Source organism: Stegastes partitus, unplaced genomic scaffold (genome assembly GCF_000690725.1).
Source record: "Stegastes partitus isolate 25-593 unplaced genomic scaffold, Stegastes_partitus-1.0.2 Scaffold519, whole genome shotgun sequence".
NCBI classification, from domain to species: domain Eukaryota; kingdom Metazoa; phylum Chordata; class Actinopteri; family Pomacentridae; genus Stegastes; species Stegastes partitus.
The window spans coordinates 165,072-190,085 of NW_007578250.1; the positions used below are offsets into that span (position 1 = coordinate 165,072).

At 40.6% G+C, this 25,014-nt stretch overlaps 1 protein-coding gene across 1 annotated transcript in view; it reads right to left on the reverse strand.

Moving 5' to 3' along the window:
* The window catches only part of LOC103361635 (disintegrin and metalloproteinase domain-containing protein 19-like), a 186,355-nt gene extending 162,808 nt beyond the window's left edge, over positions 1–23,547 (reverse strand). Inside the window, exon 1 of the mRNA XM_008287770.1 lies at positions 23,356–23,547. Within this exon, the coding sequence (XP_008285992.1) occupies positions 23,356–23,485 (130 nt within the window). The 5' untranslated portion in view covers positions 23,486–23,547. The remainder of the gene's footprint in view (positions 1–23,355) is intronic.
* Between the last annotated feature and the right edge of the window lie 1,467 nt (positions 23,548–25,014).

Here is a 25,014-nt window from a genome sequence, read left to right on the forward strand (position 1 = left end):
AAGGATGGAATTACAAGGGCCGATTGGCCATCGCCACAGTAAAGCTGAAAAAGTAAATACAAACAGAAAAACAAGAAAAGGGATGGTTATGATTACTTCATCTAGCTGTGTGTTTCTGAGGTAAAATTTATTTACGATAAAAAGCGTTTCACAAAGTTCTGCAGTGAAGAATTTGGGAGGAAGCACTAGTAACATTACATGAACAGTGACTCTTTATTTCTCTTGTGACCGCAAACACACAGACTTCTAAAGGCTCAGTTCAGCTGACTAAAGTAACTTTACTGCCCTTACAGCTACATTTTTCTGCGACTGCAGCAACATGCTGCTTCTTCTCACTTCTCACAACAACCCCCTAATTTAAGTTACCACTTTCCTAAAAGGGAAAGTGCTGATGGCTGTGGGTGTGCTAACCTCACTTGATAAAAACCATTGAAACGTTATTAATTCATATACATTATTCATTCATATATATTATGTGTTTGTTTTCCTTGATAGAGATGGTCAGTGGTGAAGGAAGTGCTCGGACCGTTTGTTTTTTTTAGTACAAGTACTAATACCGTTAATGTCCTGCATTTAAAATGTAAATGTATGGAAGTAAAATCAGAAAAATGTACTATAGTATTAAACATAAAACTACTTAATGTAGAAACATGTCACCTGTGACATATACTATATCATTAGATTCATATTCATCATGCATTCATGTAAAAGCTGGATATTAGTGTTGTAGTAACAATAACTATCTGCCCCTCAAATGTTTGAGACCTGTAATCAATAATCAGAATCACTATTTGAGTCTTTAAAATACAAATGGCACTCAACGCTTGTGAACACTGCCAGTGACAAATATATAAACTGTGTCTGGGACCTTGAGACGATGTTGTCCAGGCCACAGAAAACAAGGTTTGTGTTTGTAAAGCATCTCCCAACAGCAGAGGTGTTTCCATGTAATGCTAGACTCTAAAAATGGAGGTAAACAAAGTTACCATAACCAATATAAATAAGTCTGGGATTGAGACATAAGCCAGATCCCTGAGGAAAACGCTTGCTATCATTGCATTGTGCTGACTGAACGGACCTGGACAGCTCTGAGTGTGAATAGAATGTCTAGTTCTGGAAAACATGAAATGAGGTGGCAGGGCAGATGCTGCAGACTGGACCGCTGTTCTCTGACCAAGGATGGCTGAACACATGAAAGAAATAAACTCGTAGATAGACAGTTACGGTTCTGTTTTCCAAGGTTCACAGATATCCGTCTCTGAAATTTCTGCCTCTGGCCCGATACAGTGGTGATGAATGAAGCTGATATTGGATGATTGTGATTTGTCTTATCTCTGGCTCACACAGACGTGTAAGTGGTTGAAACAAACGGCTGAACAGATCAGTTCCTGCATCATGTTCCATTTATGTACAATGTAATCCACAGAGCCCTATGGGATTTTCACGGTAATTTCACTACTGTTACTTTTAAACTCGCTGGATCTTGATTTTTTTCGGGACGGTCTAGGTTACCTAGATCTAATATTGCCAGAAAGAGTGAATAGTGCCGTTTATTTTTGATATGTGGTAGGTTTATGTTATGAACTAATAGGGAGTAAGTAGTTTATTCAAACAAGAAGCAGAAACGTGAAAATGAGGGAAGAAATTGCAGATTTTTTTTTTCAGTGTGTAAAAATATTTAAACGGCCCAGCAAAGTCTTTAAAGTATTTTATGAGGTTTATAAAGTGTGAGTATGAAAAGGTTATGAGACTGTGTGGCACTTTTACATAATTGTTTTTTGTCTGACTATGACGCCAGGAGATAATTCAATATGTTATTTGTAACATTTCACATCCCTGGCGCTGTGTCTGCACAGACAGCGTAGCGTGATCAGCACGTTAAAGCGGCGGCGGCTCCGGTCCGCCGTCTGTTTCTGCACAGGAGGCGTTCAGGCGCGGTGCTGAGCTGTACATCATCCACTTTTTGGGATCTCAGAGCCCAACACGCAAACTCTGTGACTGTGAATATAAAATGCAGGAGAACAGATTTGAAGCAAAACAATAAATTCTGGGTCATTTTTGCGGAAGTATTGCCTGATTAAAACGTAAACCATTTAACTGCTTGTGTAAACAGCAGAGTTGATTAAAATAGAGTGCATCTGTATATTTGTTATCCATCGTGCAATGCCATCAGAAAAAGCGTTTGAAATTCATTCTGCGACATGACACTGAGCCCAAACATAGAGCCAGTGTAATAAAGCACAATCAGCCGCAAGAACAACAAGGAGCCCCGTAAAAGATGGTCGGGCTTACAAAGAGCCCAGCACAATGAACTCGGGCTGGGATTCTGTGAAGAAACAGAAGACACTGAGACAGACGAAAACCACAAAAGAACTGTGGAAAGTCTTTCAAAATGCTGAAGAACCTCTCTGCCAAGTAGCTTGAAAGACTGAGTGCAGTACACTATGTGGGGAACATTAATGTCTGTACAGAATTGTATGCACATCACTGCCGTGGATTTAAACTTTGTTGTAAAATTTGCCAACAAGTTCCCTTGTTCCCTCTGTGATCCCTCTGAATAAACAATATCAATCTCATGTTGGCTTTAAAGTAAACACCATCAATACAAATCACTTAAGCTGATATGATACGATGTCCTTCCAAAGTTTTTACACTAATCCATCCAGTGAAAACTTTGACCTGCTGCTGGAACGGAAGGAAAAATTAGATCACCGAAGTCTTAAGGATTCATCTTCTTTGTAAAGCTTCACCCTTGATCAAAGTGCCACACAAACCAACGTATCCTTCAGGAAAGTTCCACTGCAATCTTGGAAAAAAATGTATAACCATATAAGCACAAGATCAGAATATAGCCCAGTGGCAGTTAATAACAGCCCAGAAAACCAGTTTTGTTCAAGTCTCTACAATTTACATTCCAGTCAGTGTATATTCAGGCTTCTTTCACTTCCAAAAAACACAAAGTATGAACATGTCCTGTTCAAACAGTCTGTCCTTATTTGATCTTCTCTTTGTTTAGTCATTCAAGAACCAACATCCTGTCCTCCTCCATACTTCATACACACCTTCTAAACTTATCTTATCAATTTTTTTTATTTATTTATTTACTCTCTCTTTTCCTCTGTGGACCCTGATGGACTCTCAGCCGAACATCAAGAGACAAAGCTGGAGGATTTGCGCACACACCCGGCACTCGCCCGGCGAGCTATCACTGCAGGGTGCTGAGGAAAAACAATGAGAGGCAGAATCTATATCTGTCAGCTACTCCAGCAGCTGAAAGATAGAGAGAGAGGGAAAGAGGATGGGGGAAGAGGGGTGGGCAGAGAAAGGAGGAATAATACACTGCAAATACTTTATCTTCTTGAGAAATGACTGTGTGCGGATTCATTTTATAAAAGTAGTGGAGAGGGCTCTACAGGGAGTAAAAAAAAAAAGGGAAGAGATAAAGTGGGTAATTTCAACGGAGGAGGCCAATCAGCTGCTTTATGTTATCGGATTCAGATTCACCTCTGTTTGCCCTATTACCATCTATACCGTGCCCTCTCTGACAACAGATACTGCCTGTAATGACAACTCTGACCTGTTTGCATTGCTGCTGCTTTAATGTTTCATATCACACATACGCAGTCCTACTCAAGAGTTGAATCTCTTCCTCTTCTTCTTTCCTCTGGGGTTAATGCCCAGTCTACAGAGAACTAAGACGCCACCTTTTCTCTGCCATCCAGTGCTCGATTGAATGTGAATGGATAACGCTATTTTTATTTTTTTTTTCTTAACCCACTTTGGGAACTTCTTGTGAAACTGGGGATGGTGGTGGAAAATTTGTAGCACGGCAAAAGACAGAAACTCAGATGGAGAGACAGGCAGGAGTGTCAGTTTTCCCCAAACTGAGACTGAACACTCTAAGAAACTCGATCAAATATATTCACAACTTGTGCATCGCTAACATCAAGCGCTAAAAGTTGGCGACGGTGCAGCGAGTGGTGTATGCCAGCGTAGCCACTTCCTTTTCGCGGGGCATTGAGGGCTCTTACTTCTGATGCAGCTTGCAGCCTCATTAAAAAAAAAAAAAATCCTGCACAAAGTGAGAACTCGTTTTTTGTGATCTGTGTCTTCAGAAGCGTGAGCCAAGACGCTAGTAGACGGACAACAGTCGCAGCGTGAACCAATTGCCTTGCTTTCCTGTCCCACTCAGTCTGCAACTGTCCGATTCTTTCAGAACTCTGTTGTGCAATATATTTTCTGTTTTTATATTTGATATTTGATGTTATGTAAATGAGTCTTGCGTTGCTTAAAGTCGATTCTGTTAGCACTGGCAAAACTCAACACATCAGTAAACAGTACTGTGCAATATCACTTAAAATATCAAACAATTCTAAATCGTATAACCTTTCAATGTTTGCATTATTTCTCAGATGAACAGTATTTACTCTGCAAGAAAAGAAAAAAAAGAAAACACACCTGTGATTTCACGAAGTCGAATTGCGTCGACTTGGTTATAAAATGACCCGCGAACAGCAGAAATTTCTCAGTTTTAGCTCGATCAGTTGTGTCTATCTGCATCATGGAAACAAATTCAACATGGGAAAAAAATAAATAAAATCTGACTGTGAGGCTTCATAAGGATAGAAAAAGGATACAGGACAATCAGTGAGCAACTAAAAATCAGTCGACACGTGCAGTTGCAGCAGTAATCAGGAGGTATAGAATGAGCCACAGCACCATTAATCAGAGTCAAAACGGCCATCCTTGTAGAACAACATCACAAACAGAGCACTACTTTCACAATCTAGGTCTGAGAAACAGATGATCAAGTGCTTCAGACCTGGTACTGAAAATCAAGAGTTTCTGTGACAGCTCCAACATTGTCAACATCAACTTCTATAACTACATGAAAAGAGACCTGGTGAATATTGGAAGTACATCTTTGGTCAGGTGAGATCAAAATAAATGTGTTCAGTCAGATGGGACAGCCACAGTAAATGCATAGTCCTGACAGTGAAACACAGAAGCAGGAGTGTGATACGATGGGGATGCATGAGTGCAAAAGGTAGTGGGGAGATGCCTGTAGATATACCTAAACACTGGCAATGCAAGAATGACTCCCAGTCTGCAGAGGCTTTGCAGGAGACAAAAAATTTCCATCATGATCAATCTAAATCCATAGCACACTGCCAACAATCACACAAGAGTTTCCAAAGAAGCACAAGGTGAAAACTATGCCCTGGCCAATTTAATAGAACATCTTTGGGCTATTTTAAAGAAAAAAGGCAGAGCAAGGCAACCCCTAAAGCAAAGAGCAGAAAAAATAATCTGTGGAATGGCAGAACATTTGGTATCCTCTGTGCCAAGGAAGATTTTTGCTGTGAGTCCCAACTGTGTATCATGTATTTTTAATGTAGTAAATCTAAACTGGTAGATTTTAAATTTTACATAAGAGCAAATACCCAACTGTTTAACTTAGCTGATATATTTTTGAATCATTTGACATTGAAGTGATGTTGCACAGTAGTGTACTGTTGAATACTGTATATACCATGACATTGTGGCAGCCCGCCATGATTAATCACACAATACATCAAGAGACAGAGGGAAAATAGGCTGGACTCTCAGGCACAATATAAAGTGGTTTAAGTACTATGTTCAGGATGGGAACCATTATGTCTCTTTTGGTCATGCTGCATCTTTGAGAAGTTCCCCAAGGCTTCATCACTTTGCCTCAGTTATATAACATTGGCATACTTGCATTGGGCCAAATCACACAAAACATGTTTGGGGTTTTTTGTTGTATTTTTTTATTTTTTTATATAAAATAAAATAATTGCTTTTTATTCAATTTACAAAAAACTGTCAAAAGTGTCACCTGTCACTGCTGCTCAAAATGACATTTTCAGGTCTCTTCTTTCATTTGAAAAGCAGTCACAAACCCAATGACACGAAAAATCATAAAAACATCTCAAAAAGAGCAAAACTTTCCATTTGAGAGGTCAGAACCTGAGAAGACTTTAAGAAGTCACTTCTAGTTGGATGTTCTATATTTTTTTTAGCAAGTTTTGCTGTCTTGCATTGACATTTAATTGTGTTATTTAATGGCAGTAAAGTTCAACTGAGTGATACTTTGTGTCAATCAATAAATTATGTTATTTAGACTTATCAGTTCAGGTCAGCTGTGCAACACTTTCCATGGACTCTTTGGGAGTGCACTGAATAAATCAATAGCTGGATGTGCCTGAATTGCACTTTAGCGTAAGTATACAGACAAAATTAGAACTGTATTTCTAAAAGCCTTGTCGCAACTTTGACTTCCTGTAAATCAAGGTTAGAATCTGATGTGAATTTACTGTATATTTTGACTACAAAAGCAGCATTACTGCTACCAGCGCTTCTACTTTATGGATTGGTGTGGGACATACAATTGCGGTACATCTGTGTCTTAAGGTTCCATTACACCACTAAAGCCCACATCAAACTGTAAAAGCTCCGTACAAATCAATAGTTCCCTGAATACATCACTTATGCTATCAACATGTGCAAAAGAATGCCTGCAGAATACTCTGCTGTACTGTCGGGTTATGGCTGTTTTCCCAGAGCGCCATTCTCATTTAAAAGCAAAGCGACTGCTTAACTATTCCAAGGAGTAAAGCACTCAAATTTACTTTAAAGGAAACCGCTGTCAAAAAAAAAAAAAAAAAAAAATGCACTCTGTCTTTGTCTTATTCATCATAAAAAATTCATGATAACGTCTTCTCTATGTTGTTCACCTCTGTCTGGGGTATCAAACAAAGTAAATTAGAAATGTACAAAGGGTTTAAGGCAGTTTTAGTAAAATGAGGAATTATGGCTTTACTGGGGAAGAAGAAGATTTGCATTTTACACACCCAAGAGGGTTTGGGTGAAAAACGATGGTACAAGAAAATGTATTGTATTCAGGTTGACAAATTGGGAAAACAAAGAGTTGACATTGATTGCTGGAGGCTTATAGGATTCAATTCAGTGTTCAAATACAGTCCACATGCTTTGAGATAGAGTTCAGCACTCTGTTGCCAGTTTGCTTTACGGGAAAGCAGTGAATACTGATTAGAAAAAAAAAAGAGTCCTGCCACTTTCTAGGTTATGCGCTCCTGCATTAGCTAGGAACTGCTAAGAAGAACCTACCCTGCAGAAGGTACTTTTTTTTCTTTCCTAAAACCAACCCTGAAAAGGGTTCTACAGGGGGCAGCTCCTGCTGACTGAACATGCTCATAGGTTTGGACCACCCTAAAACTACCAGCAAGTACCTGCAGAGGAAATCAGCCTATTATTAATTCAAATCAGCCAGCCCTCAGGATTTATTCTGCATTAGGTTAACAGACAGACACAAAAAACACAGCTGACTGAGGGGCACTTGAGCCGCTAAGCAGTTCCGTTGTTTCGTCTTTAGTGCCAGCCAACTTTGAAAATTGTCAAATTTCTCTAAATAACTCACGTTCAAATGTCTGATAAGGTCTGTTGTGTCAAACTCTGGTGAAATCAGCCTGTAACTGAGAGTGCTGGAGTTTTTGGGCAGGTAGTAGGACGCCCTTACAAGATGTAATGATGGACCATGAGTGGTGTTCTGTGTAGACTTCACCTCATGATCTACTTTACTCTACCACCGGCCAAACAAGATCAGTAAAGATCTCAAACAGTTTTTGGTGACAGACGTAAGTGCAAATGAACCGGGGCTTCATCAAAGGACGCATTAAGGACCTGTGGAGGTCAGACAGAGTACCTTTGTGGAGCACAGAAAGAAAATAGCCAGCAAGGGCACTGCTTCGCTGCCCAATGGCCTCGTGCTTGCTGTCCAAAAACTACTGATGCACACATACGGCTGTGCTCTTATCCTCACGGGAGTTGCCACTGTACTCCAAAGCACTGCAGTTTTCAGTTCACACAAATATACAGCAGGCCAGGTGCAAAGCCATCACGACAGTCACGTTTAAACGTAAAGAATACTTTGCAAAATTCTGTTTATTCGATTGTCAAATAACTATCTGAATGGGGTTGTATTCCCAGTGATGGTACAATGATATCCATTTCCTAAAGTGGACTTCCAGACTGTCACCTATGGAGACATAGAAATATCCACATTGTGCTCATTGAACAAAAAAAATATCAGGTCAAATCATCATGGAGCAAGTTTGGCCCCTCGATGAGTTCAGCTGATGTTCTTGATTCACAAAACAAAGCATGATACGGAACAAATGGTTGTGTTGGCAAATGCATGGCTGCTTAACTTCTCTGCTTTAAATAAAAAGTGGCATATAACCACTTTCAGTGAGAGGTCTCTCAACAGTCAATGATCTATTCCCAATCAGGGCAGGCGGAAGACTTTCAAGTTTGCAGAACACAAAAATAAGGGACACAAGAGCACAGGGATTTTGATCAGTGCAGGACCTTTAACTACACTAATCTGCAAATGCAGCAAAATGACAACTGCAGAACATATTTGGGCTAATTCAAAGGACACTAAATTTAAAAAATCTCATGGGGTGGTGTGACAGAAGCAGCCAGCTGGACCAGGCAGTGATGAACTAGTGCTCTCTACATAAGTGTTGAAATGCCATCGCAGCCCAATCCCCCCATAAACAGCTTACTCTTATATTTTCTTCATCCACAAATCCCCACAGACTTTGTCTCTTCACCTCGCTCTTTATCACCCTCTCTCTCTCACTTCAAGTATTCCTGCGCTCATCCCAGTCTTAATGAGGCGCTCAGTGAAGGAGTTTCCCTCCCTTTTCTCTCTTCTTTCCTAGCTATTTCGCAGGACTGAGGGGGATGTATCAGCCAGAGTGCTCTCAGGGGGGAAAGTGGTTCCCTATCTCTACACTGATGATTGTTCGAGGCTCCGTTCACCTTCCCTCACACCTGGCAGAATGAGAGCCACCTTTAGAATGCGTGTGCGAGACAGAATAATAACCAGATCCAATGATACGCTGCAAATTATTCCTGCAATACCTAAAAGCTCTAACATTTACATATAAATAACTGCGGCTTTTGCTCATCTTTATCACCGAGTGATACGACACAGCCGTCATTCAAACGTGTTCAGAACACCTCCTTTAGACAAGCTGTTTACTGGTGGTGTTAAAAAAAAAAAAAAAAAAAAAGCGGGGGGTTTTCCTGAAAAATGGTGCTTCTCTTGGCCGTGTGTACTCAATTTTAAATCTACAAAATAAGCAAGAGATCTGTAGGTTAAACGTGCTTGTTATCCTAACACCATTGATTCTACACTGAAGTGGTGAGCGTACATTGTCATTTGTGAAACAAGCCCCTTCAGCATTACATTAAAGGAGACAAATGTTGGCAGAACATCAAGAAAAGTCCTCTGGGGTCCAGGAAATGGTTTGCATTTGGTGTTTTTGAGCTTACGACAAATGCTCACCCAGACACACTTAGTCAATCAATATGAAGTTCAAATTAGCGACAATATCGATGCCTTATCTTTCAATATTTATAAGTAACTCCCGCTCAAAGAACCTGTAGCACCAACCAGACTTATATAATCGACACTGGTATCAATAAATTGAGGCCAGTATTGTGTTGAAGAGAGGATTTTATAAAAACACTAATGCAGATATGGTTGACAAAAGAAAAGTCCTACAATAATAAAAAGATGTGCATGTCTTTTTTGCACATCTGTACTTTGGCTAAGAATGCCTTTTTGTTGAGCACATTAACCAGAAGCCATAAAGTGGCAATCAGAAATGAACCTATGTAAGAAGCTGCTTCTTTTTTGATACTAAGAATGATGCCCAACTAAACGTGTTACTTTTGGCTGACCAACATTCAATTCTCCATTAGCTGAATAATTTTCGCTAATTAATTACCACCTGAATTGTACGGTCGAATCATTAGTCGAAAGAACCCCGGCTCGACGGGCTGTTCTCAGTCAGCTCCCCTCCCATGCCCACTCTACACCCCCATGAAATGTGCCGTTGACCACATGACAAGTATGTAACACATAATGCCCCCAGGAAGTTGTATGGGCGGACGAGTGGCAGTAGGTCTGCATATTTTACCCAGCTACTGTTTTGCACTAGTAGAAGGTTGCCATCATTCTAAATTATGGCTGGCTAGATTTTTAAGCTTCCTGTAGACACCTGAAACCCTGACTAAAGCTCCTCTTCCCAATGACGCAATGCATCGGTCCAAGTTCTCAGCCGACTCTTTCCGACAGCCTATCCATCATTCTACTAACTGTACTTACAAGCTGAACCCAATCTTAACAGTATCTTTGATTTCTTAAACTGGTTAATCACTTATTATATCAACAAACATACCTAATAATTGATGATTCAAAACTTTTCAAATGTGAGAATTTACTGCTATACTTTGTTTCCTATTAAAGTAACTGAATGTCTTTGGGCTTCACAAATCATTTCAAAACACCAGCTTGGGTCCTGGTAAACCATGATGGGAATCATTTACTCTTTAAATGTTATTTTAAAGTCTACGCAATTAATTGACAAAATTGCTTAATCAGTAAGGTAAGTAGAGATTAGTTACAGCTCTATTTGAGGTGTCTACTGCCATACAGCTGAGTGGCATTTGGTGTGTAACTGCATTTAGAAAACACAGTCAAGACAGATAATCCATGGCTCTCGCTATGCAGTTTCACTGAGAACTATTTTCTACCAAAGAACACCTGCCAACTGTCTGTCTCTACACAGAGGGAATGGCTTGCCAGTGCTCATGGATTAGTGAGTCGCACATGTGACGAAACAGAATTGGATGCAAGCGGCATTCTTCTGAGCTGAGCTACATCACAAGTGTGTGTTTCGTCCTGGCGCGCTTCCTTCAGGGAGGAGATATAATCAAACCATTCATGTCTGCTTGAGGGAGGGATCACATCCACAACATAAAAGCTTCAGGGGAGGCACTCTTGCTCAGAGGTAATTCTATGTGTGATGTGCATATGAGCTCACGGTCTTCTCTTTATGTAACCACCTGAACCCCAAAACGCGCCAACGGATTTGAAAGGCTTGTTGTCTTCAAACAAATTCCACAATTATCATTTATCAGAGCTGAAAACTATATGAGAAAACAAAGAATAGTTGGATTTCAACTTTCAGATATAGAGTTCAATCGGAAAAATGATAGAAAATAAGATTGCATCAAAATTACTTCACAGCAAAAACCAAGTGACGTTCGGGTATTTATCCAAGTGAGTTTAGAAAACAGAATTATTCAACATGTCAGTCCTTGATTTTGTTCTCTTTAACAAAAGCGTAATAAAACGCTATCCGCCCATTCCTTATTCAGACAAATGTAACACATATAATGCAGAGCCTGAGTGACTTATGTCGTGACAACATAATTTGATGTCACGTTGCCATCAAAACTGTGTCTTGCAACGGGGATTATTTCAGTCCTGTGTATTCTCGATGGCCAGCAAAGACATAAGAAGGCTGAGTTTTGTAAATGTTTCTGTTCTTGAGCACTGATTCCTAAGAAGTGCAACTGCCAGGGGATAACACACAACACTGTGCACTCAGCTAATTGAGACAGTATCCGTTTTTGTTTATATAATTGAACGTGATGGGCGGTGTTGATAACGGGATGCAGGACGGGGCTGTGGGAATAAGCCAAGCAAAACACTTTTGAAACCTCTAGTGTAGAAGACAAAATGACAAAATTTTAGTAATCTAGAGCAAAACAGAAGATTGAGACAAGAATGAACTAAAATGAAAATTGAGTGCACATATTTATGTACTCAAAAAAGTGGAGATTTTTTTTGTGACACAGCAAAAACATGACCATACGTTTAGCTATAAAACTCTCTTTTAAATGATTACGTAATTTAAAACACATCTGACACTTGCTTTAAGGGAAGAGGCGGCTCAGTTATCTGTTGTGTAAAAAGAGCTCTTTTCTCAGTTCATCATAAAAGGGGTTACAAACTTCAAATGTTGTTGTAGAACTACTTTACACTCTATCCCAGCACTGAGACTGATAGCATTAGACTGTACCAGGAAGCTCTTAGAAACGCTGTGCTCTCTGGCAGCCCCTCACCTACACTCCGCAGACCCACCGAGCATAAACATAACACTTGGAAAACGAATAATAACGAAAGGAAGCCCACACAGCAGACCAGAGAGGGCCACTGCACAGTATTTCTGTGGGTGTTATAAATAACAACCACGCAATCTTGTTAGATTTCAAACAAAATATTCTTCAAGGGTGCAGCCTCTCAGTCACGCCAGTCTGGTGTTTGCAGGTGGAAATGAGGCGGTGTGAAAAGGTGAGCTGGGCATTGTCGGGAACGTGTCGCTAATGAAAGTTTGCCTGTTTAGAGGTCGAGCCACAACATTTCTGCCGACTGCGCAGCCAGTGCCTGCTCGCCCCCCAGGAAATAACAGCCCACGCTTTCAAGAGCTCTCAAATCATCCCATACAGATTCCTCTGGGCTCCCAGAGCACGCCTTGCATTGCAAAAGCATGTGGAGTCCAGGCTCGGGGCAGGCTGCGCTCAGCGCCTGGTAAATGGGCTGTGTTGCGGGCAGATATTGTAGAGAAAACTGCTGAGCAGGAGTTCATTTGAATCCCAAGAGAGCAAAAGTATATTAAGAGTTTGGGGGGCGTTTTAAGCATTTTTGATGACACGTCTGAGATTAGGAGTGTAAAAACAAGGCAAAGGCATCAGAAAAGGAGCATCCTGATCGCAGGAAATAACAAACTGAGGTCACAACCCTTTGTGCTATAGGACAAGACATCAGACAGAAGCTTAACTAAAGGTACTTGCAAATATGTGGCTGCAAATATTCTGTTCAAATTTGTGATTAATATTAATGAGGCCTAATTAAAGTTCACAACCTGTGGCTCCAACCTGAAAATGAGCTGAGCAGTAGATAACGGACTGTTGAAAGATGCCAGCACTGACATTTACACATGCTTTTACCTACTTTATCGAAATAATAAAGGTCCTGATTCACAACAATGACCTTAATAAGCTCAGGATATCGATTTATTACATAAACAGCCAGTTTGACAGACCTAAAGCTAAAAACAAAATCAATACATTTTGAGAGAAATTTTAGTCTAGGCTTATTCCATGTTTAGGGAACTCAGCCAAACACTTTAACCAAGAGGCTCCAGTTTAAATTAAGCTGTCACACAATTAACAATGAACTATTAATGAGCCATGTGACCTAAATAGTTCAGTCCCAGTGCAGGATGTCACTGAATATGCAGCAAATCAAAGTCTTCTCAGGTAAGTCTGCGTGCCACTCAGAATGAACTTAACTGGGACACGTCTACCATGCAAACCCCACCCACACATTTGTCTAACTGGGACAAAATAAGCACTCAAAGTAAATTAAAACTCTTGTCAGTTCTGCCAAGATAAAACATGGTGCCCACTGAGATGTGGTATATGCACCTCGAGGCAAGAAACACTGGTGTAAAACATTTCAACAGAATGTGTCGGCCCCTTCAGCTTGTGGCCGAGGCACGGGGAGCCGGTGTGTGCTGGACCGACACACAACATGCACAAAGCGGTGGTGTGTTGACAAAGTGGGAAACGGTATGGGCTCGGTTTCAGAGAGCACACACCTGCTTGATAATATCAGAGAGTTCCAGATTTTAAAATGCATTAGCTAAAGCCTATGAGAGAGGAACAAAACTGAATTGTGATTTGAGTCCTGCACTCAATCTTCCTTTGGGCTATCTGCGCAGACTTATCCACATATTGAATACAAGAACTAGAACTTCTGGGTCTGCATGACTGGACTGCCGCAGTCTCTCCTGGAGAAATGTTAGACCCAATTTATATTTAACTATATCTGTCTTTCTATATTTGTGTAGATATCAACTGAAAGAACATGTCATTTATTCAGTATTTGCAAAAACAGAGCCTTCGACTTGGATATTAAAGCTGCACTAATTGATTTTGTACATTTTTCATTTATGTTTTTGGGGTCACCTTGGGGCAGCAGAACAAGCCGTTAATTAAAGCATTCAACATTATTATTTAAAACTGCCAACAAATATGTGAGCAAAGAGCTGCCAGTTTGAACATCGATATAAGTCACTCTGCTTTAAGCTACGGTTTGGTCTCCACCAACTGTTTGTTTTGAATAAAACAATGTGCTGTTGTTGCTTTTCATGACTAACCAGGTTATACAGATTTGGGGCAGAGCCATAAGGCCAAAGCTCTGTGTGTTTCAGTCTTTCACACAATAAACTCAAGATAAAAACATTTTAAAATATTTCTCTTTCTGTAATTATATACCTTTTACATGCAAGGCCAAGGAAAAAAAAAAACATCACAAGCAAAAGATATTCTCTTTTTCCATTTTGTATCAATTATAAAGAAAAACCAGGAGCAGCTGTGCGTTACATAAAGCAATTGCAGAGGTGTCACTGAACATTATTTGTTTGATCTAAATCATAAAAAGCAATTTAAACAAAATAAAGAACTCCTACAGATTTGCTTTTTTAGAATGTTAATATTACAACAGGGCTGGTGGCTCGGTGGTTAGCACCGTCGCCTCGCAGCTAGAAGATCCCTGGTTCACATCCCGGTGAGGACACCCGGGATCTTTCTGCGTGGAGTTTTCTCCCCGTGCAGCGTGGGTTCTGCCCAGGTTCTCCGGCTTCCTCCCACAAGTCCAAAAACATGTTGAGGTTAATTGGTGGTTCTAAATTGTTCGTAGGTGTGAATGTGAGGGTGCTTGGTTGTCTGTGTCTCTAAGTGTAGCCCTGTGATAGACTGGTGACCTGTCCAGGGTGTCCCCTGCCTTCACCCTGAGTCAGCTGGGATAAGCTCCAGCCCCCCTGTGACCCTAGTGAGGATTAAGTGGTGTATAGATAATGGATGGATGGATTTACATCATGCATCAACAAAAATGGAAAAATTTACCAAAATAATTCAATATCACCTAGCCCTAAATTTATTGTAAATTACACTTTTGGTCCAAATCCACAAAACACATCAACATGCTCAGTTACCAAATTTTTTCAAGTCATCAATCCATCCATTATCTATACACTGCTTAATCCTCACTAGGGCCGTGGGGGGGCTGGAGCCTATCCCAGCCGACTTAGGGTGAAGGCAGGGGACACCCTGGACAGGTCACCAGTCTATCACAGGGCTACACTTAGAGACAGACAACCAAGCACACTCACATTCACACCTACGGACAATTTAGAATCACCAATTAACCTCAGCATGTTTCTGGACTGTGTGGGAGGGAAGCTGAAGAACCCGGAGAGAACCCACGCTGCACGGGGAGAACATGCAAACTCCACGCAGAAAGATTCCGGATGCGAACCAGCGACCTTCTTGCTGCGAGGCAACAGTGCTAACCAACTGCACCACCTTGCAGCCCTTTTTCAAGTCACTTTAAGTCAAAATGCTAAATATGCTACAATCACATTAAAAATCTTTAATGTTTTCAAAACAGGAGAAATCTTTTGGTGTTGATGAGTTTTGCTCTAAGGATAGTTGGTTGAAGAATCTAAAGACGTGCACCGTTTATTATCGCAACACAGTGATGTAATGAAGCCAGGGTCTCATTATAACCTGCAAAACCTTAAGAAAAAAAAAAACATCATTAACCATGGCTGATCATTACGTTCAGATATTACCACACATGGGACAGCCAAGGAGTTAGAGCTGAAAGTTTCACTAATTGCAGGATTGCCACAGCTAACAAGCAGAAGGAGGTGTGTGAGCCTGGGCAGTGAAGTTAAACATCGTGATGCAGATAAAAGTGTTTTCATCTTGGAACACTGCGTACAATAAGCTGTGCAGGAACAGAGGAGGAATGACAATGAAATAATCTGTTCATAGTGGATGTGAATGCGACACGCTGCTCTGATGAGATGAACAACAACATTGTCTAGCAAGCCAAACTTTCCCAATAGAACCATTAATCTGTATCTTCTTAACAAGCTTGGTAAAGTGTACATTCATTAAGTACATCCCTTTAATATGCATAGAAATTGTGTGTTTGTGAATTCAAAGCAGGTCTGCACATGGTGTTATTTTCTGCTAAGCTGCTCTTAAACAGCAGGATGTATCAATCTGATTTTCTGGGAACAATTCAAATAGATTCATTTGAAAATGAAAATGATCATCATTTTACTAAAGGCTGTAAATGAGGAAATAAATCTTGGGAGTTTTTTGGGAGTTGCACGACTGACTTAAAACGATTAGGGCTCTTTTTTTCTCTTTTTTTAAAAATATTTTTTTCATCTTGGAGTTTCAAGTTTAACTCTACAAAGTTGCAACAGTGATATATAGTTTGTCAAATGATTACGCATTCATTTTGCTTTTTGGTTAGAAAAATAATCATTGAGATTAAAAATTGTATAAGCTAAGAGTACATAGATTAATCAAAAGACAAAAAATCTGCTGGTGGCAGCCTGAGCTAACTTTAGAAATCTGTTCATACTGCAAACAATCAAAAGCTGTAAGTCAGGCTATCTACAACTGTTAGTTCGCACAAGTGACTCTTCTTTTTCCCTTTATGATCTCTTTTCAATGAGACAGATTTGCAAAATCACAAAACCCTGCATCTCCATCTTTCCTATGCCGGCTTAGCAAAGCTTTGCTCAGTGCACTGATGTCCAGAGCATCACACTGCCCCTGCCTCTCTTCCACGTCTCTATTTGTGAGGATTTTAGTGTAAAACTCAAAAGAAGGACAGGTGACCTCAGGCGTTTTTTTTTTCCCCCTGTGGGGTCGATTTTTGCAAGTATTTCCTTCCCAGTGGTTGATTTAACCCATAAAAACTGATCTCTGTGTGTCAAAGTTTTTCTTCATGAAAATGATGCCTTCAGCTTAAAACGGCTCAGATACAACTCTACGTCGTTGCTTCCTCATGAATGTGTAAATCTCTCCATCCACCTCTCCCCCATTAACTCCTACTCAAGCACAGCAGCTCACCTTCAACTCGGCTCAAACATTATCATACAACTCTACGCAACACAATGGCAATACTGGAGTAATTCAACCAAACATGATATGTCTACCGGCATATTAAAAACACTATATTGATATGTTAACAAGCTTTAAACCTCCATTGTTTCTGTTGCGCAGTTGGTAGCACTGTTGTCTCACAACAAGAAGGTCGCCGGTTCGTGTCCCGGTGGGGGCACCGGAATCTTTCTGCGTGGAGTTTGCATGTTCTCCCCGTGCAGTGTGGGTTCTCTCTGGGTTCTCCGGCTTCCTCCCACACAGTCCAAAAACATGTTGAGGTTAATTGGTGATTCTAAATTGTCCGTAGGTGTGAATGTGAGGGTGCTTGGTTGTCTGTGTCTCTAAGTGTAGCCCTGTGATAGACTGGTGACCTGTCCAGGGTGTCCCCTGCCTTCACCCTGAGTCAGCTGGGATAAGCTCCAGCCCCCCTGTGACCCTAGTGAGGATTAAGTGGTGTATAGATAATGGATGGATGGATGTTTGTGTTGCCCACTCTGTTTTAACATAGCAAAATGCACAAAATAGCTCTTACATGCAGGTTTTTTTCCTGCATAGAGAATTACAAGGTAGCCACTTCCAACTCAACAAAACTCCGACTGGTGTCTTCTCAGAAAACTACATTTTTCGAACAAGCGGCGCACTCTGTGGTTACACTTGTGTGGTGGCGCTGTGTGATAATCAGCACTGGATGAGACGCTGCTGTGATCGTGCAATCATGCCATTTTTCTTAAGAAATTTTCTCCAAAAAACGTCTGTTATATTCCCAATGTGTCAGGAGGATATTCTGCGGCTTGTTAAAAAGGTTTATTTCGCATGTCCAGCTTATTAGAGATGGATTTAGGTTTCCTAAATGAACATTCTGTCACACAGATAGAATGTTTTCATCTTGTGATCTGTTGAATCTGCCTTTTCTTTATCAGACAAATTTGCCAGGAGGGCAGGTGAAGCAGTGAGGACATCCTCTGATTATCACAGGCAGTTAAAAAGTAATAATTCATGAAACTGAAAGTAGTGCGCAACCACAAAAAAATGAAGTCCGAGACACGACCAAGAGCCAAGACGAAAGGATTCAGTTTCCAGGTCAGGAGGAGTGTATAAAACCAAAGTCAACGTTTATGTGAGATCACTTTTTATTCATCATATGCACACACATGCACGTGTACCATACCATGAATTCTGATATAAGATGATGATGAGAATGATCACAGTAAAGCACATTTTACTAAAAGGCTGAAGGTGCCCTCCTTAGAATTAAATTAAATATAATACAATATAAATGCTGCACAGTTTGGATCTAAAATAGTTGTTTTCATCAACAGTTCACGGAGGCCCTCCTGCAGTGGAGCTGTACATACAGCACATTTGGAAAGTTTTCAGACCCTTTCAAGTTTTTTCCCAATTTGTTACTTTTCAAACTCATTTAAAAATGGATTTAGTTCATGTTGGCAGCAATGAATGCCACTAATTAAAATAATACACCGCCTCTTTACAAAGTCTTTAGGGCCCTTCCCTTTCTGCACACTTTATTATGTCGTAAATTAAATTGTAAATGAATAAAATCTGCATTTTTTTCCTATCAATCAACATTAAATAAGCCATAATGATAAACTAAATCATTTTTTGCACAATTGTTAATCATGAAAAACTGAAATCTCTCATTAACAGAAGTATTCAGACCCTTTGTTGGGTTGCATTTGAGCTCTAGTGCGTTCTTCTCAGCAGTTCTTCAGATGCTTCTACAACTGGACTGATAGAGTCCTCCCCGTGTCTAACTTGATTCACTGGACGTATTTAGGAAAGACGCACATCTGTCTGGATAAGGTGTCCCAGTGGATGGTGCATGTCAGGGTGAAAATCAGCCAAGAGGTCAAGAAAATTGCTCATCGACAAACTGCACGGCAGGATTGTGTCGATTCACAGATCCGGGGAAGGATGCAGCACTTAAAGCGCCTCACATTTTCAAACGGAAGAAGTCTGGGACCACCAGCAGTCTTCCTGATGAGATCTGGCTGCCCAGTCAAACTGAATGGCCTTGGACAGACTGGTTACCAAAAAAAAACAATAAAAAGAAAGGTGCAGGATTATTCCCAAGACTCCTCAGGCTGTTACTGCTGCCAAAACTGCTTTAACCACGTACTCAGGGAAGGGTTTTAAAACTTGTAAATGGGGTGTTTTTTTTTTAGAAATGTACAAAACACTTAAAATAAAATACAAATTCCTCGTTATTGTTTATTTCTGTATGTGGACAGATAAGAAAAAAAATACTTTTTCAAGTTTAAGAAATGTGAAAAGGATCTGAAAACTTTTTGAATGCAACTTCAGAAAAAAAAAACTAACTAACTACCACTAAATGAACTTCATTTACACATTTCACAACCAGCAAAATGTGATCGTGTTGAAAGATATTTGAACATCGAATTAAAGCCGTTGTGTTCCCTCCTAATTATCTATGCACCTCTGTGAACTGTACATGAAAACAACAGCTTGTGTTATATTTGACTTGATTTTAAACAGCTTTTCTGTTCATTAACTGTGGATATTAATACTCTAATATTCTATTTAATGTACTGTTTATCAGGGCTGCTATATTTTTTTTATATATATATCTGAAAATTGTAAGACAGAGACGTTTTATGTTTGAGGTAGTTTGGAAAAAGTCACATCATAACAGTTTCACAGCTTTTCCTTCAGTGACATGTTTGTCTTTTCACTTATCTTTTCTCTGAATTGCATTTGATGTCACATATCTTGCACACGATTCTTTAAATAACTAGATTGAAGAATCAGTAAAGCTGCAACAGACGGAAATATCTACCTTCCTTCTGCTGTTCAAGTCAGATGGTCAGGCTAAAAGTCAAGCTCTCTTTCCTGAGTGAATGTCATCAGTGTAACCGGTGTCACGGGCGAGATTTTCAAACAGAAGATAAAATCAGATCAGATAAGCCATTAATAAAGCCTGAAACAAAGCCATCCGCATGTGCATTAGTCTAGCTGTCCTCTCAGACTACTTCATTTGCAAAATGCCGAAAGAGTCGTACGAAATTTTGTATAGTTTTGTGGAAATAAAATCTCATTTATTCTCACAGCAACAGCTCATTGTGTTGTCTTCAGATGATCAGAGGCCGTGTTGAGCGATGAACCGCTGATGGCAGACAGATGTGACGGTTGATGACTGTGGTTCTGCTGACTGCAGCAAATTAGCTCCCAGTTTTTAACGGCGCGCGCACAAACGCCGCTTTCCTGATGCCTGCGTTGTTCGTTTGGGGGATATTTTTAAGCAGACAACAAAAGAACAACCAATTATCACAGTTCTATTTGGAGTGTTTTTGTTTCTTTTGGGGTTTTTTTCCTGCCAGATCTGTGGCCAATTAACTGATGTATTACTGGTTGGCGCCACCCTGCAGACAAAAAAAAAAAAGCTGATGCAAAAGAATGGAGTGACAGAAATTGAAACAGTAAAAATAAGGGAGGAGGAGTGCAGACGGGTTAGAGAGGACTGAGGATGGAGTGGCTGTCAGTTTCCAGCAGTGGGACCAGTGTGGGACAGGTGGAACAATACACTGAACAAAGGAGTAACACAAATTAACTGCTTACTAATACAGTATAATGTGCCTCCCTAACAATAAACATCCATCCATTATCTATACATCGCTTAATCCTCACGAGGGTCGCGGGGGGGGGAGTCTATCCCAGCCGACGTAGGGCGAAGGCAGGGGACACCCTGGACAGGTCACCAGTCTATCACAGGGCCACACTTAGAGACAGACAACTAAGCACACTCACATTCACACCTACGGACAATTTAGAATCACCAATTAACCTCAACATGTTTTTGGACCTTGTGGGAGGAAGCCGGAGAACCCGGAGAGAACCCACGCTGCACGGGGAGAACATGCAAACTCCACACAGAAAGATCCCGGGCGTCCTCACCAGGACACGAACCGGCAACCTTCTTGCTGCAAGGCAACGACGCTAACCACCGACTCACCTTGCTGCCTAATGTGTACCTTAAATTCTCACATTGTAACACTGACATGATTCTTATAACACACTACATTTTCACTTCTACAAACTAATTTCAATCTGTACAATTAAAGAGTCATACTCCCACTCTGCTACACTTGATTGCTTCCCATTTGCTGGTTTTAATCTGCTGCCTAACTCTTATTCTCGTTGTGAGGTGTTTAGGGAACATCTGTAAATTGTCGCGTCTATCGATCAGCAGAGTTCAGTTTAACCTGTGTTCCAGTTCATAGGAGTATAATAAGGCAATCTCAGGGAAAAGACTGGTGAAATATTTTAGATGGTCTGCACTTATATTGCACTTTTATCCAAAGCGCATTACAATATGTTTCTCATTCACCCATTCACACACACATTCACACACCAACGGTAACAGAGCTGCCATGCAAGGTGCTGTCTGCCATTTGGATCAACTTTGGGTTCAGTGTCTTGCCCAAGGACACTTCGACTGTGGAGGGGCGGGGGATCAAACTGCCAACCTTGCAATTAGAGGACAACCTGCTCTACCACCTGAGCCACAGCCGCCAGATTAAAATATTAAAACTAGATTTAAAACACTTTGCAAATGTGAAGTCACTGTTAACCTAATTTAAAGCAGTTACACAAAAGGTCCTTAAGGACAAAAATGTCCCCATGGACACATGAGGGTTAATCACATAAACTAGGGTATGCAAAGACAAGGATTCACCAGCATGCAAGGTTGATTAATACCATGCTGTTTCGAAACTGAGAAAGTTGTGCACCCCTGTAAGAGTCAGTCTGCAGCACTGACTGATGATAACAGAGAAAAAAGCTCCAAATCCTTTGATTTGTTATGACCGAAAAAGACAACATTCTGTATTTTTTTGCTTTAGAAATGACTTCATAGTGATGACAGTGTTGATCGACTAATTGTTTCTGTACGAGAGGAAGGCAGATGCCAACAACTTTCCATGACAAGGAAAAACAGTAAACATGGTCTTAACTGTCACACAACAGCAATGAAGACATTTGACATCTTGTGCAGTAAAAATGCATCGGGAGACAACAGTGATCAGAGCCACACAATTAACATGACGCAAAAGAGATGCTGCACCTGGCAAGGGTTCATTCACGTTACAGGATACTTTAATCAGAACTAGATGTGTGTCCTTGTCAGCTCACTGTGTGTTGATGTTGAAGCCAAACACACTCACACACACACAGATATATCCACGGGTTGTTAACTACATTAAGTCGAAACATCTTGTTTTTGAATGGCGCTTATTGTTTAAGTCTTATTTTGCTCCGGGGTGGTTCAGTCCACATGACCGGACAGGCTGATGCATCTCCTCTCACATAGTTTGACCTTTGTCTGCCTGAGAGAGGGAAGGTGCTGAATGCATTCAAGTTTAGACCTGTTTTGTTTTTGTTTTTTAAACAGAATCTAAGGCAGGAGCTTAACATTGCAGAACCAATTTCAATCATCCTGCTGCTTTGATCCCAAAAATAAAAAGTCCATAAAAATGACTTTGGGTGACATAACGTGGACTGGAATCTGCACTCCAAGAAACTCTGCCTTTTATGGACAGCGCACAAAGAGGACAGAGCTCATTCTGTAGTTTGGCTAAAAAAATAAAAAATAAAATAAAAACTACACTGAGCATTTGTATTAAAGCCAATAAGTCTAAATTATGTTGCTAATTTTTGCTTCTTCTTCCTTTTCTTTTCTTTTTCTTCGCAAAAAAAACCGCCTTCAAGTACATCTGTTTTTATCAAAGCCGGGTCGCTTCAGTACGTGCTCGAATTCAAGACACCAAAACACGTTTGAAATATTTGAAAATTTCACACCGCCTAGCTTACAGTAAAATAAAAACATACCGCTGCTCATTTCTTGAACAAATAGCGCCTTCTGACTATTTCGGCTTAAAAATGACAACTCGGTAAGGCAACTTTAACAATGCTTTCACCTCATTTCCCCCCCCTCCTTCATATTTGAGGAGGGGACAGTTAAAGAGAGAGCCGGTGATAAAAGCAGAGATGACTACAGTGTAATTCGGCGGGGATGTGTTGGTGTTTTTGGGTGCAGCGCATTGAAGGATGATGAATAAAACCGACCTATTCAGGAGAGGTCTCCCAGGTCATGCTGTGCGTTTTGCCTGTTAAGCGTCGCGATGTTAAATTGGCACATTTTTAAATGACATCTGGCGCACGCGACAAAACCCTCTTCTTCACTTAACAGCTAATTACTCCCGAAAAGTTTGACTTGCGTCGCACTACAACGTTTCTCGCTTCCACTGAGCCCAAGTCTCTCTGAGTGACACACTTTAAAGCCTCCGTACGTGTTTATTTAATGAGCTTTTAATGCTTCTACACGCAACTGGTAGAGCTGCAAGAACTTTTCCAGCACGTCCGCTCTTTCTTTTTCTTTACCTTGTTCTCCAGTGTCTCCGCGGGCTCTTTCCAGTGTGCCGTTCAGCAGCAGAAAAGAAAGAAAAACGAGTAAACGTCCACATTTTGCCGGTGAGATTTGGGCATTTTTCTGCCTGTGTTTACTGTACATCCCTGTGACCCTCGGTACCGCCGGCCGTCCTCCCTGTCCTCGCCGTTATTCAACTGTGCCTCCCTTTCTGACTCCTCCGAGCGTCAAACGCGACGCAGCGAAAGACACGACTTCCTGTCCGCACCATCAAAATAAAAGTAGGTCTGAAAGTATCGAAACAAACCACGAGGAAATACAGAAAGCCTTCTTCTCAATAATTAGAATCATCTTTTTAACCCTAGTCAGGACTTTTGGAGTCTTTTGGACCATTTGGTTTAGGTGACAGGTATTGTTTTTTTTATTTTTGAAGTTGTTTTTGTTTTTTTTGTTTTTTTAATAAAAAAGAGGGACATTTTTCGTGCATTTGGAACCAAAAATGCGTCACCTTAGCAGAAAATGTATTTAACATAGTATAAAAGTCTATAATGAATACCAACAAATAGTTTGCACATGTTCTTTCTTGGGGTCCAATGGACCCTGAAAGACCTTATGGCCACATGAAAGTCCTGAATAGGGTTAAATATGCTGAAGTAAATTTATAATGTAGCATGTAATATTATATTCATATATTTATATCCATCATTGTTGTAGGATCCAATACACAGCATCTGTACAACAAAATAGAAGTCAAGAAACAAGCAATGATCAATATTGCAAATGATAATGGGCAGATCAAGAGTGGGGTCATGGAACAGAAATCACAAGAATTAATGAGGTTCTTCTCCACTTCTTTTAAAGACCTCAGTGAAGTTGGCAGACATTACGGGGGACAGGCTCATGACACATCCATCCTGAGCTTCCCAGAGATGTTCAATAGGTGACATGTTTGAAGAGTCTGCAGTCCGTGGTATGACTGGAACATTTTCAGCTGCCTTAGAAGGGTAGATTATATTCTGGGGACATGAAGATGCGCATTGTCTCAACATATATATTCACAACATTTGTCATCTCAAGGCAAGAGTAGAATGAGGATCTTAGAAAATTGCAAAGTGAAACCCAATAATTTCAAATATTCAGTTAGTGCAGCTTTGAACAAGCACTTGGCAACAGTGGGAGGAGAGAAAAAAAACCTCACCTTTACCAGATGTAAACCTCTGGCAGACCCAGGCTCAGGGAGGGCAGCCATCTGCCTCGACCAGTTTGGGTGAGTGTAATGAGGATATGGATAGCAGGTAGAAAACAGACAATCAATGCTCAAGACAACAATGAACACCTGGGAGCTTGGTGTTGCCAGTAACTGCGGCTCATAAACATGTCGTGCTGCTGCCAAAAGTAGAGAGAGGGCAAAAAAAACAAAACAAGTTTTAAGCTTAATCTTAAGTAGAGAAGGTTTCCCAGCTGGTGGTGGTTAATGATGATGGGTCACTGTCCATACGATGTTGGCACCCACACGGTGTACGATGCCAAACGTAACGCCTGCAGTCTGTACAGCTGAAAAGGACCATTCTCCATCTTGCTAGTAATCAGAGGCCTCTAGAGTCAATTACAACACTGTTCTGCCATTAGATCAAGGCCTTGGTGTGGACAATGAGATTGCAAACCAGAATCCC